This window comes from Crocodylus porosus, unplaced genomic scaffold (genome assembly GCF_001723895.1).
Source record: "Crocodylus porosus isolate Cpor-Errol unplaced genomic scaffold, CroPor_comp1, whole genome shotgun sequence".
Classification (NCBI taxonomy): domain Eukaryota; kingdom Metazoa; phylum Chordata; order Crocodylia; family Crocodylidae; genus Crocodylus; species Crocodylus porosus.
Window position 1 is genome coordinate 815325 of NW_017728893.1, and position 14250 is coordinate 829574.

Below are 14250 nucleotides of genomic sequence, written 5' to 3' on the forward strand. Positions count from 1 at the left end.
GGGGTATCCCCATTAGGTGCTAAGATGGGCTTGCAAATGACTCCAGGGGCTGGCAGGGATTGCAAGCCTCAGACCCTTGCTTTGCCTTTGGACCCTGATGTCTGTCTGGACCTGGACTGAGCTCTAAGACTGTTAGTGAAGGACATGGGAGGCAGGCCAGGGCTTCCCCCTTCCCTTTAAACAAAAATTAAAAAAAACACAAGCCTTTTCATTTTTTTGGACCGGCCGGAGAGATTTCCTGCCAGCTCCTTCCAGAAAGCGCCATCACGAGCACTCTGGGCTGGAATTCCAGTGAGAAACCTGCGTCGGGAGCTTCGCCCCTTCGCATCCAGCTGGAATTGCAGCACTGCAGCCAGAAAGGCAGCGACTTGCCAGGGCACCAAGAATTCAGCTGCGATTTCACCACCCAGGGAGAGAATTCGCCTGCCAGGATCCCAGGGAGAGCATTGCCAGACTGGACCCAGTGCTAGATTGCAAGGCTGGTGTGGAGATGGGGGGGTAGGGTCACTAATTAAAGCTCCCTGGGGACCTCCCTGCAGCATTTCCAAATTGAATGGGGGGGTTTTTCTTGCAAGTTTCCAAAATTTTCCCCAAATTGAATTGCAGGTGGAAAAGCCAAATATTTTGCAGCCAAATGGACAGCCCCAGTGCTGCACTTTCCAGCTCTGCCTCTGCTTGGCCCCGTGACTGGAAGGGATGTTGGAAGAAAGGGAATAGCGAGCTGTCCCAAGGTGGGGGTGGCTCTGATCTGCCAGAGGCAGGCAATCAAAGCGCCTGTTTTGGGTGCTGGCCTTGTTCGTGATAGGGAAGGAACAAGACCAGCCAAAGGAACAGCTCAGGGGACAAAGCCAGATGCAGGCCCTGTTTAAAAGGAGAAGAGGAGCCAGCAGCAAATTGGGAGCTGGGGCATAGCAACCTTGAGGCTGCTGGGCACTGCCCTATGGGGCCTTGCAGTGGGTACCACCCCTTGCCCATGCCAGCAGCACATCCAGGCCCCTCCATATAGATGCAACTCATCCCGGACGTTGCAGAAACCCCTGTCCAACCACTCAGCTAATCGCAACTGAGACAGGGAAGGACGGCAGAGAGGGTGACATCCGCCTCCTGCCACCCACTGTGGCTTGCTAGGGCAGTGCTGAGCTGCGGGGAAGAGCCCTAGAGAAAGCACCTCAGAGGGAAGTGATAGGCAGCGTGTTAAAAAGGCATGAATCGCATTTATTTCAAATCAATGGAGGAGCCCCCCTGAGGGATCACTAGTACAAGCAGGCGCCCTGTGGCGCGGGTGGGGTGCGGCGGGCAGGGGGATGGGGGGTTCTTCTTTCTTCCTTTCTTTCTTCTTCTTTTCTTTTTTTTTCCAGAGTTGCAAGATGAGACGAGCTGAGGAGGACGAGACTCTTTAGCCCCCGGGGAGCCCAGCAGTAAAGGGGCAGGCCAGGACAGCAGCTCGGCTTGGGGGAGGCCGGCCAGCTACGGGCTACGGGAGCAGAGAGGACACAAGGAAGAAGGTTAACAGCAGTGAACATCCCTTCAACGTGTAGTCCTGGCTCCTGGCCATGCACCTAGGAGGTCTCCCATCCAAAAAGCAGTCTAGCCTGAACCTGTTGAGCTACAGGAGCGGGCAGGCTTGCAGCCAAAGGGCTATGGGAGCTCTTGGCTCTTGCTGATGCCCATGCCCCCAATCCCACTGGGGGGCTGTGCCTGCCCTGCCCTGCTGGACTCACCTCTCCTTGTGATCTCTGATCTCCTCGGCAGCGGGGGCTTTCTCCTTCCCCTCGGGCTTGGCCTCCCGGGCGTCGGGGCCGTCGGCGGTGTCGCTGTTCTTTCCCTTCTCACCCTCAGGGGCACTGGGCTTCTGCTCATCCTTGGGGGCTTCCTCGTTCTCCACCTTCTTGTCTCCCTCGGGGCCCTCCGCCTCCTTGGAGCGTTTGGGGGAGTCCTGCAGCGGGGCAGCCGGCCGCTAGCACTCCCCTGACCCGTAACCCACGCCCCACCTCCCCTTCTCTCCCCTCACCTCCAGGGCATCCTCTGCTTTCCGCTTGATCCCGGCCTTCTCGTTCTTCTCCTTGGACTGCTCGTCGATCACCAGCTTGCCCTCCTCATCGCTGCTGCCCTCCGCATTGCCCTTCTTCTCACCATCGCCCTCCGGCTCTCGCTCCGGCTCAGCATCCCCGGAGCAGCTCTTCTTCTGGGTTGGCTGCAGAGGAGTGGAGACAAGGAAAAGGAAGGTCAGCAGGGGTGGAAGGAAGGAAGCAAAGAGAAAGGGGGGTTATTGCCAGGGGCTGGGAGGTCGAGATGTTGCTCTGGGGCCCTCTACCTCGGCCCCGGACCCTGTCAGTATCTGGGGGTTAGGGGTGGCTGCTTCCGCTGATGCTTGGCCTTTGCTTGCAAAGCAGCTGGAAGTTCCTCAACAGGCTCTCGACAGGTCTAAATGCCCACGTAGTTCACGGGATGCAATGGGGAGTTAGAGTTAAGGTAGCTAGGAGTGGGGTAGCTGCAGGGGGGATTTCTTGGAGAAGGGCTAAGGCTGCCCTGGGGGCAGAACCATGTGCACACCTGGTAGCCCGAGGCTTTGACGGTGGGGTTGTTCTCAATCTCCCAGAGGCCTTCACTGAACCCTTTCCGCTTGTTGGGCTTCCCAAACTTCTCCTTGCACTCCTCGTAGGGGAACAGGTCCTTGGGGCCCAGGAATGCTCTGCAAGAGGGAACAGGAGGTGAGGCCCATGGCCAGAACAGGGCGCAGAGGGGGAAACTGAGGCAGGCCAGGTAGAAGCAAGGGGCATCTCAGGGGCCCCTACGCCCCCATAAGGACCCCAGGAGCAGAGACAAGAGGGCTCCCATGGAAGAAGCCTCACTCTTTGTTCAGATCCTATGCGGGCTGTAACCCCAACCCTGGGACCAGTGTTGACCCCACCCCAAGGTGCGCAGTCAACACTGCACGGTCATAGGCTCCCTCCCCCATGCACATCCATGTGTGTTACACGGGCATGCGGGTACACTCCCTTTCCCTTCCAGACATGTGCACACAAGTGCTCCCCTCCCGCTTTGTGTGCACAAAGGCATGTTCCCACCCTGACACACATAGGCGTACATGTGTTACACGGGCACATGCACATGTTACTGGTGCACACAGCTTCACCTCCCCCCCCCCCCACATTATATACATATATATATATATACACACATATACACACACACACACACACACCCTCCCATGTGTGGCCCCTACTCACGTTTCATGGGTCCCAAAGAAAAAGACTTGGTATTTATTGGAGGAGGATTTCACGGCAGCTTCCGGCATCTCATCGATCTGGTGGGGGAGGGATAGAAAGTGTTGGGTGCAGGGAGGGTCAAAAAGGAGAAAGCCTTATTGCCCCCAACAACCCTCCGTCTTCCCCCAGAGCACAGTCCCAGACCTAACCATGGGCATGGGGTGACATGCCAGGCAAACCTGCTTTGGAGGACCAGGCTACAGACCCTGCCATCCCAGAATGCACTGCCTCGATCGCTGCCAGGGGGTCCCAGCTTGCATGTCCCGCCAGGCTGCATGTCCCCACTGAGGCATGATGGGATAACTGCACACGAAGGATAGCAGCAAGGTACCAGGCACTGTACAAATGCAGCACCCGAAGGACAGTCCCTTCCCCACCGGGTCTGGGATGAGGGGAAAAGGGAAGCTGTGCTGGAAACCTTCTAGCAGCTACTGCCCAATACAGGATCCCCCGCTCCTGACGGGTGTGCAGAGCTGGGCACTGCACCCCCCATTTGCATGGCTGTCTGCACCCATGCAAAGGGGGATGTGAAGAAGGGAGTGCTGAAGCAAGAGCATTGGCACTTCGCTAGTGCCAAACACTTCCAGCCAGCAGTACTGAGAAGGAAAAAAAGCTGGAGGGGTTGAATAGTTGAATCCCTCTCCACACACAAGCATGCACTCGCATATACACACGTGCATGGCTCTGCATAGTTGTGTGCACACATGCATGGACACAGGCCCACACACAAGTATGCATATTTGTTGCTCTGGGGCCCTTTACATGTGTGCATGTGCGTCACATGCATACATATACCTATGCAGATGCACACGTGTGCACATATGCACTGATACATTCACATGCACACATGTACACACACCACTGCAAATATATGCAGGTACACACACACACACACACACAGAAAGTTAGTGCTGGAAGGAACCTCAGGAGGTCACATCTAGTCCAACTCCCTGCTCAAAGTAGGACGAATGGATGTAAACACAAAAATGTGCACATATACGCATGTATGCACATACACACATGCATATGTACACACACATGCACCAGATTGCATTCACACACACACACTAGGATGCATGCATGTACACGCACACACCCGGGTGTACACATACACATGTATACACTGGCATGCACACACACATGCACGTACGCACGCGCACACAGCACAAAAGAGTTCCCAGGGCCCGTGGCCATCTTCCTCCACCTCCTGCCGGTCACCATCCCTCCCCCGTCACCAGTGAGCTCCCTGGCTCTCCATGATGCCAGCTAAAGACACAGCGCCGGGGCCTCGCTCTGCCCCCACCCCAGACCCTTCTCCAAAGGGACGACCGTGTTTTCCCCCCCGCCCCATTGCAGCGCAAAAGCCCGGCGAGGATTGGCGCGTTCCCAGCCAACCGTAAGCTCTTGTCTAGACCGGCTCAGACAGATTTAGCTCAGTGCATCGCCGGCCCAGCTCGCCCAGGCACTGCTTGCAGGAATGTTGCCCCGTCCAAGGCAAGAACCGTGCACCCCGGGAGAGGGGATGGCAAAGCTCGGTGCAGAGCCCCACACCCCTGCTCTCCTGCTCATCCCCCCCCTGCAATTTCCACTTCTTTGGTTGCATTGTAATTGCCCATGTGGGCGTGAGCTGCAAGACCCGTGGGCCAGAGGGAGCCTGACACGCCATGGGACCAGCCTCGCTGCAGCCTAGCCCCAAACTGAGGGGGAAGGGGCTGCTTCAGATGCAAGCTCCATGCCAGGTTTCCCCTCCCTGGCCACCGAGTGGAGCAGCTGGAAGTAAAGGCCAGCCAGCCGCACGCTGCCTTGCAACGCCGCCATCTCCCCCTGCCACACAGAGGGAACCCTACAAGAGAGCCATAGGCGAGAGCTGGACCGCTTCCCTGCCTGCCTTGTTCAGCATGAGGAAGACATAAGAACAAGTGCACACATGGGCATACACACACGTGCAGCACATGAACATATGTGCAGCACAGGTGCACACGTGCATGCACGCATGTGCATATGCGTGCACAAGCCCCCTTTGCAGTCAACAGCACATCCGTGCTGCAATCAGTCTGCCCTCCTCCCCATCCAACCACCGTCCCACCCCAGCTGCGCAAGGCAGAGGTGACTGCCCTGCCTATGTCCATGGCCGAGCACACGCGGGCTGGGTCTGCCAGCCGGACCCTGGCTCTGGTGCTCATTGGATTGCATGGGTGGACCCGGCCTCAGTTATCCCCCTTACTCCCCACAGGATGCTTCTGACCAGGGGTTGCAAGCACAGAGTTTGCAAGCAAACCCCCTGGGGGGTGGGGACCAGGGACCAAAACCAGCAGCAGGGGCAAGGGTTACATGCTAAGAAAACTTTGGGGGGTCTGCTCTGCCCCAGCCCTCAGGGACAGAGGATGCACTGGTGGAGGTCTCCTGACCCTGGCGGCGGTACCCAGGATGGCACCAAGGCCGGGCGGGCAGGCCCAGGCTCCCCTCCCCCTTCCCAGCAGCTGGGAACACGACACCATGACACAGAGAAATTCCTCTCCGGCTGCAGAGCCGGGGCCGGGGCTGGGGCTGGGGGGTGCGATACGAACGAACAATGCCGCTTTTCCACTCCAGCGCGGATCAAAGGCTCGGGGGGGCTGGGGGTGGGCAGAGGGAAGGGATAAATCCTCCTTAATCACCCCCATGGCAGCGCCTCCCCCCATCCCCTTGGTGTGTGCAGCAGAAGGGAGCAGGTGGGAGGGGGAAAGAAAGGGTTAATTGTAATCCGACCTAGGTGGGCAAGAGCAAGGGGCAGCAAGGGGCAGGGGAGCTAGTGGTTAGAGGGGGAGGGGGCTGGGAGGCACAGCCTAGGAGGGGAGGGAGCAGGGGGGACTGGATCAAGCAAATGGAGGCAGGAAGTGAAATGCCCCCCCACTTCCCACCAGCCCCTGCCCCAGGGTAACTGCAAGTGTGGATGCTCTTATCCTGGGATAAGGCAGCTAGTGAGGAGTTGGGTGTGGGGTTACTGGGGGCAGCTGGGCCGACCCCCCTCTGACTGGCAGAGAGCAGAGACATGCCTGTTCCACAGGCCGGCATGTACACTTGTGCGCGCGCGCGCACACACACGCAGCATCTGCCCCTCCACCACACATGCCATCTCACCAGGGGCCATGCACCAGCTTCCCATACACCCACAGCAGCCCCCTGCCCAGACATGCACACCCATGTGCACACACACAGCCATTGTGTGCTATGGGGCCTCCACCCTCTTTGGGCCTGGCCCCAGAGATAACCAACGTCTCTCCCGCCCAGCTCCAGCTCTGTGGCTCCCCACCCTGCTGCCTGAGTGCCCTTGACACTGAAAAATTCAGGCCCCATCCAGCCAGGCTGGCCCTTGCATCCCCCCCCCCATTTTGGTCCCAGGCTCTGGGGACACTGGATAGATGCACAAAGCTTTGCTGCCCAGGAAACACCCCCCCGCCCCCAACACCTGTCCCAAAGGGACCATACAGCAGCTCTGTGCCAGGGAGAGCTTGGCCCCAGGCAGGCAAGGGGATGGCAAGCCTTTGTGGCAAAGCCTGGGTGCCAGATCCACTTCTACCCTGAAGACCGCCCCCCCCGGCCCCTCACTGGCCAGGGTCCACCTGAGCAGCAGGGCCGGGCAATACCTCCCTACCCCAGTCCCTGTAGCCCATCTGCCCAGGCATGGGGGCTCTACCTGGGGAGGGAGCAGCACAGGCAGCCCCTGCCCTCGGGGACAAGGGTGCTGTGGGGACACAACCCCAGAGACAGGATCAAGCCAAGTGCCCCCAACCCCATCCTGGCCTGGAGCTAAAGAGAACAAGGCCCCTGTGCCCAAGAAGCAGGGCCCCCCATCTTGCCTCTCTGCCACCTGCAGAAGCAGGTGCCGATGCCCTGGGGGAAGCAAATTCATTCAATTCTCAAACCAGAAGCAATCTCCAAAGCCCCGAATTGCAGCAGGGCTGGAGGGGCTTCTCGGGCACTGGGCTCCACACTCTATCACTGGGTACCCCTGCATGTGGCCGTGCCAATCCCAGATCACGGTTAATCCTGTTTGGGGATGAGGCGGCGGGTCGGACCTGCCAAGGCATCCGGCGCCCTTGGTCTGGCCAGCTCCAGCTGCTTAAACTCCAACAGAGCAGGACCCCAAGTCTGATTGTGCACTGCCTCAGTTTCCCCCCACTGTAAAATGGGCCTTGAGGCTCCCTAGTAGGGGTACCATGAAAGTCAAGTCCCCTTCTCCCTAGCCTGGCACATGCAGCAGCTGGACAGAAACCATCTCCATCGTGTACAACTCCCCGCTCCTCTGCGACCAGCCCCAAATTTCAGCCTGAACTGCAGCTGCCAGCCCCAGACAGAGCAAGACCCAGGGCTCCCTGGGGAGGACTCGGTTTCCCAACGGTTGCGCCTTAAAATAATCCAGAGACCGCTCCCAAGCGCAGATGGGGTAGGAAGCAAACAGAAGCCACCTGCCTCTAGGATACCTGGGGTCTAGCCATGCTCCGCTGCCGACTCTCAGGCCGGCCACGCTCACCACCCCTTGTGCCTCAGTCTCCCCAGCGGCCCCTAGAGAGGCAGACAGGAGAGCCCAGGAGCCCTGGGCATTGGGGCACAAGCCATTTCAGGAGAGGCCAACGGGCACAACTGACAGGAAGCAGCTGTGCAAGGGTTTCGCCTCCATGCAGTTGTGGGGGCAGGCACACCTCACAGGGGATCCTGGAGGACCCACTTCCCTGGGCATCAGGGGTACGCAGTATCTGTGTGCCCACAGCGAACCGGGCCAGGTGGGAGCAGATGCGCCAGGCGCCACGTGACCAGGACGCACGGCCTCCTGCCTTGAAACTCGAGGAGGAAGGGAGCAGGTGCCGGGCGCTGGGCTAAGCCGATTAGGGCAGCCAGCGCTGGCAGAGGTTCCCAGGGACACTCAGAGGCCGACGGGGCAGGGAGGGGCAAGGCCCCCAATTCCCCCCCAGCAGCGGGTTTATCCAGCCCCATCCCACAGTCTCCAGCTCAAGCCCCTCCCTGCAAAGCCAGGGAGGTGGAGGAGGACGAGCAAAAGGGGGAAACTGAGGCACAGAGCTGACTTTTGTGACTTTGCCAAGGAAGTAGAGGCAGGGCCGGGCATGAGCCCATACCCAGGGGATGGGATCCGGCCCAGCTCCAGCCAGGAGGGAGTAGGGCGAGTCCTTGGCCCCTGTGCCAGCTCGGTGCTGCCCCCGCACGGCCCCTGCCAACCCTGACCTCTCCCAGCCTTGTTCCCAGCTCTGCCCCCCCAGGAGGCTCGGTGGGTGGAGAAGCCCTGTTAAACCCAACACAGGCAGAAAGGTGGGGGGCCTTGCTTGGCAACAGGGAAACCCCCCTCTGCTACTGCCTGCGCCCCCCCCCCCAAGGGGCAGCCCAGGCTGGCTGAGCCGGCAGGAAACGCTGCACGGGAGCGGGAGCCAGGCCAAGGCCGCCCCAGCGCCTGCCCGGCCTCCTTCCGCCCGCCTGTGACTCAGCGCGGGGAGGGCCGTGACTCAGAGCCCAGCAGGCCAGTGCAGCTCCTGAGCAGAACGAGGCGCCGCAGGAGCGCCAGGAGGGCCCCAGGGTGCTGTGCCCCTGCCCTGTGCGATGCAAAGCTCACAGCCTCCCCAGGAACAGGGGTGTGCAAAGGGGGAAACTGAGGCAGAGGTGGGTGGAGCTCCTTAAAGCACTAGGGAGGAAGAGGAGAAGCACGGGGCTGAAGATTACAGCTCTGGGCCAGACTCAGGAGTCCGGGGGTCCTCCAGCAGCTCCTCCACGCTCGGGATAGATATTTTTGTACAGCGCCAAGCGCAAAGGCACCAGCTGGAACTAGGACCCACAGCAAACACTGCAGGCACACGCTGCTGCTTCCTCAAGAGATCATTGCCACTGCTCACCTGTGTGTCCTGGGCCTCATACTGCCCCCAGCCTGGGGAATTCGCCCACTGCACAGGGCATGGGTGCTGCTTCATGCTGAACATTGGATTTGACCCATGGCCCCAAAGTCCCAATTCAGAGGGGTCCACCCCACCTGGACTGGCTTCCCAATGCCGTCTGCAGCCCCTCCAGCTAGCCAGAAAGTCTGTCCTCCTCTCCAGCCTCAGTTTCCCCTGCTGCAGCTGGAGCCCATTGCTTGGGCTTTTCCCTGTGGCTGCAGGGGATAGGCCTACATCTCCCTCCTCTCTGCAACTGCCCTTTGGGGACTTGAAGACTGATCAATGCCCACCCCCTCTGGCCTTCTATTCCTCATTCTGGTTTTTCCAGGATTTCCGTTGTCCGGCCAGGCCTCCCTGCAGCTGCCGGCCTCAGCATGGGTCTGGCTTGCCCCACATGCCGAGGGCTGGGTGCTTTGCAAACCCCGCACCTGCCTGGGGGAACGGCAGAGACTGGATCCCGGACCAAGAAGCCTGGACATACCTCCCCGGGGGCACCTCCCCGACAAAGGTGGGTCAAGTGTCCAGACCCTAGCATCTGGCAGGGGCATCCATGCAGGCTGCATCTACCTGCCCAGGGCTTGGCCCGATAAACTGAGGCCAAAAACTGTTTGTTCTCACCAGCCCCAAGGCCGAGAGATGGGGCCTTGTCCTCCTTCTGGACTGACCCAAAGGCAGCTGCAGAGCCCCAGCATCCTGCACAACCTGCTAGGCCACGCAGCCCCCAGATGGAAGCTCCTTTGTGCAGCAGGGGCCTGAGCGTGGCTGAGGCCCACATGAGCACCAGGACCCTGGGGTGCTGGCAAGGAGCAACCAGGCGGCAGGGACTTTGCCCAGGCGGGGCCCCAGCTGGAGACCCAAGGGGGGGGCCCAGGCAGCTTTCTCCCCAGGGGTCATGGCAGCCTCGGGTGGGGGGCAAAGTCCTCACACCCAAGCATGTACAGCCATGCATACACCAGCCAGCTCCTGCTGCAGCCCCCAGGGCAGGCACAGGTGTCCCCCCAGGGCCTGGATGGCTCCAGGCCGCACCACCCCAGGGCTGTTGGGGGAGGGAAGCGAACACCCAAACTGGACCCTGCCCCTGATGCCGGACTTTGCACCAACCTGGAGACTCTGCCCCCTACTCCATAGGCAGTTGGGCTGGACTGGGGGAATTGATGCCTGCCTTGAGCCTGGGTTTGGCACCTGGCTCTGCCACTGATTCCTTGAGGGACCATGGGCAAGTCCCCCCACCCAGCCCCAACTGCACCGGGAGGCACGTGGGCACCAAGCTGGGACTGGAGGGGCTGCTTGGCACCATGCTGGGGCTGGCAGGGCCCAGCACATTGCACCTGGCCTCCAGTTTCATAGGGGAGAGGGAAAACAATCCCCCCGAGCATCAAGAGCCCTGCTTTCCTCAGTGCCCACTCCCCAGAGAGGTGCAACACGCTGCAGCAACAGGGTCACTTGGATATTGCCCCCCAGGAAATTTGGGCCCCCCCATCCCCCCACCTTTGCAGGCCCCTACGGAGAGCACAGGGCATCTCCCCACCCCATGCAGACCCTGATGCCAGCACGGGGCAGGGGAACAGTCTCCGGGCCTAGGGGAGCTGCAGGGCACTGCAGGGCCGGGGGCTTTTGCCCACGCAGGGGGAGCTTCAGCGCTTTCCCAGCCGCGCCAGAAAGACGCGGGCAGGCAGGGAGGGAGGGAAGCCCGCTGGCACCTGGGAGCCAAGCTGCAGATCCTCCCCTTCCCCCTCCCCTTCGCCGCCAAAACCCTATAAACCAAACAAAAGTGATTCAAACCCGGGAAGAGAAGGGGCGGGGAGGGGGGCCGGGGAGGTGCACAACCACCTCCAGGATTCCCGGACAGGCAGGGCCCTTTGCAATCCTCCTTCTCCTTCGCCATCACTTTCCTTTGCAGCCCCGGGGGGAGGCCGGGGGGGGGGGAAGGGAGCATGGAGAAGGGTGGGGGGATTGAAACACTCCAAGGAAATTTTAAACTGCATCATCAACCGCTTAAAAATAACCAGCAATGTCGCCATCGCCCGTCTCCCGCCCAGGTCTTAAAGTGCCAGCCTGGGTGGCAGCGGAAGGGAGGACAAGGCCCCCTCAGGGCCCCTCCCAGACCCCCCAATCCTGCCCCCCAGGATGCCGGTTTGTGTCCGAATGCAGGCCAGGGCCGGATCAGGCTACAAGGACACAGGGCAGGTCCCCAGTGCCAGCTGGTGCCAGGGCCCAGCCCCCCCCAGCCTTTGTGCAGCCACGTCGGGGCCCTGATTCTGCGCAGCATGGGGGCTATCCTGAGCCCTGGCCACCCCAGGCCTGGCTGGGCTCCAGGCTCGTTATTCAGTAACAAGCCGTCGGGTGCGTTTCCCCAGAGCCACCACAAGCAGCGGGGGGGGGCCATGGACTTGGCGGGCGTGACGCGGTGCTCGCGCCCATCTCGCACACGCGCGAGCCCGGCCCCGCATGTCGGCACCTGCTCCCCTTCCCCCACAGTCATCCCCAGGGCTGGCACAGCCCCCCACAGCTAGCCCAGCACCCCAGGAGGGTGGGCCCCATAGGAGACGGGTGCCCCCCACCGGCCCTGCCAAGAGGAGCCTGGGCAGATGGGCACCCCCATGCAGGGCTGTTCCTGCAACCAGGGCCCAGCCTAGAGCGAGGTCCAGGGACAAAAACCAGGGAAAATCAGGAAGAGGGGGTTGGGGGGGAGCCTTAGGGCCAGGGCTTTCACTTGGGGGAGGGCAATCAGGAGGCAGAAGGAGAGGGCCCTCCGGCCCCCAAAGCCGCCGGTCCCAGCTGCGGGACTCAGCAGCCGGCCCACGTGCTCGCACCAAGCTTGCAACAAAGCAGTTACCTGGGATCCCCTCGCTCTACTTTGCAGACAGACCCCCCCCCAGTACCAATGACACCAAAACAGGAGGGTCCCACGGGGAATCCCTCGCTCCCCGCAGCTTCTGTGCTTCCTCGGCAGGGAAAAGCCCTGGGAGCCCCCAAGAGGATGGGCCAAGGCCCTCCACTTTGCAGAGAAGCCCCCCAAGAAAGAAACCGGGGCCATAAGCCTCTTTGGTACAGAGCTGCTGCAGGGGGGGCAAGCTGGCCTGGCCATGAGGGAGGGGCAGAAATGGTATCTGAGCATCCTAGGAAGTGCCCCCAAGGGTGGGGGTCCACAAGAAGCAACAGGGCCTTGTCCCTGAAGAGGGGGGATGGTCCTGCCTGCCCCCTCCCTGCTCCCTCAAGCCCCCCAGGGCCAAGCCTTTTGTTCCAGGCAGATGCATGGGGTGCAACCCCCCTCTGCCAGCCCATGCAGCTCCTCAGCTCAGCTGCAACCCAGGCCTGTGCCCCGACACCGGGAGGCTTCTCCCCTTGGAGGCTCTCTTTGCACCCATGGGCCCTATAAAACTCAGGTAGCAAGCTGCAAGGAGATGCCAGGGTGCAAATCTGGAGAGGCAGCCCTCCCAGGCTTGCCTCTGCTCTCTTGCCCCCCCGACCTTTGAATCTAGCAAATCCCCACCTGGGGGGGGCAACTGCAAGGAGATGCCAGGGTGCAAATATGACGGGGCAGCCCCCCTCGCCCCTTCCCCAGACTTGCCTCTGCTCTCTTTATCCCCAAATCTAGCAACACCCCAGCTCGCGGGGCCCACTGCAAGGAGATGCCAGGGTGCAAATCTGGAGGAACAGCCCTCACAGGTTTGCTTCTTCTCTCTTTATCCCCCCAAACTAGCAAATTCCCAGCTCAGGGGGCACCTCCAAGGGGATACCAGGGTACAGTATATTATAGGGCAGTGCCCCCCAGACTTGCCTCTGCTCTTTGCCTCCTGAATCTAACAAATCCCCAGCTGGAGAGGGGGCAATGCAAGGGGATGCTAGGGTGCAAATCTGGAGGGGCAGCCCACCCCCAACACATTCCCAGCTCGGGGGGCAACTCCAAGGGGCTGCCAGGGTGCAAATCTGGAGGGGCAGCCCCCCAGCCTTACTTCTGCTCTCTTTGCCCCCCCCCCCAATCTAGCACATCCTCAGCTTGGGGAAGGGGGGCAACTCCAAGGAGCTGCCAGGGTGCAAATACAATGGGGAACCCACCCCCCACCCCCCGAGCACGGGGAGGCCCCCCAGCGTGGTCACGGCCCGAGGGGGGGGCCGCCCCGGCTTAACGCGCGTTATGTAACGTGTGTGCGCTCCGAGCGGCCCGCGCCCCCCGCGCTCCTTACCCGGGCGGGCCAGTGCGGGTAGCCCTTCATCTTGGCGAACACCAGGTCCCCGCACTTGTACTCCCGCTGCCTGTTGGAGCGGGACATGGTGCCCCCGGCCCTCCCGAGCGCTGGGTGGGGGCGGCGTGCGGCCGCGGCCCTCGGTGCTAGCAGCGCGGGAGCTCCAGGGAGGTGGGAGAGTGCCCCATGCAGTTGTTTGTGTTTGAAATTCAATTGCTCCCTCCCTCTCCCGGTGGAGCCGATCGGCGCTCGATTGCTCGGGCCTGCCCCTTGCACACACGCGCGCGCGCGCACACACACACACACACACACACACGCGCGCGCGCGCGCACATGCATGCATGCACACCCACTGTGCATGCGTGCGCCCCGCAGGCTGGGAGCGCCCTGGAGGGGGGCCCGGCTTGGCAAATAGGGGCTGGGGGGCACAGGACGAGCTGGGGCTTGGAGGGGTCTGGTTGCAGGGGGTGAAAAAGGGCGGCTTGCGGGGGGTCAGGGAGCAAAAAATATGAAAATAAAAAGGAAAGGTCAGTTGGGGGTCTGCTTGGAGAAAAAAAAAAGGTCGTTTGGAGAGGGTCTGGTTGCCCCCCAAAAAGTGGGGGTCATTTGGAGGGGTCTGGCTGCAAAAACAAGGGTTGCTTGGAGGGGCTCTGGTTGCAAAAAAAGAAGGGTCACTCGGGGGCTGGTTGGGAAAAAAAAAAGGGTTGCCACCAAGTGAAACCTTTCTATCCAAACCTGTCATCACTTATAATTATTAGGACTGTAATTAAGGCTATTTGGGACCCTCCAGGCCTGTGAGAGTAGAGACCCTCATCCCTAAAAAGCTGCAGTTGTCTCCAGTGACTTTTGCGGGGAGAATACAGGTGAAAATGGGGGA

General features: G+C 60.9%; 1 protein-coding gene across 1 annotated transcript; it reads right to left on the minus strand.

Moving 5' to 3' along the window:
- Nucleotides 1-562: 562 nt before the first annotated feature.
- HDGF (hepatoma-derived growth factor) lies at nucleotides 563-13593 on the minus strand. Its single transcript, XM_019555694.1, has 6 exons — nucleotides 13375-13593; nucleotides 3231-3307; nucleotides 2554-2692; nucleotides 2012-2194; nucleotides 1722-1936; nucleotides 563-1474 (listed from the first exon to the last, which is right to left on the minus strand). Exons 1-6 carry the CDS (start codon nucleotides 13459-13461, stop codon nucleotides 1468-1470), a joined length of 708 nt encoding a protein of 235 aa, XP_019411239.1. The 5' UTR covers nucleotides 13462-13593; the 3' UTR covers nucleotides 563-1467.
- Between the last annotated feature and the right edge of the window lie 657 nt (nucleotides 13594-14250).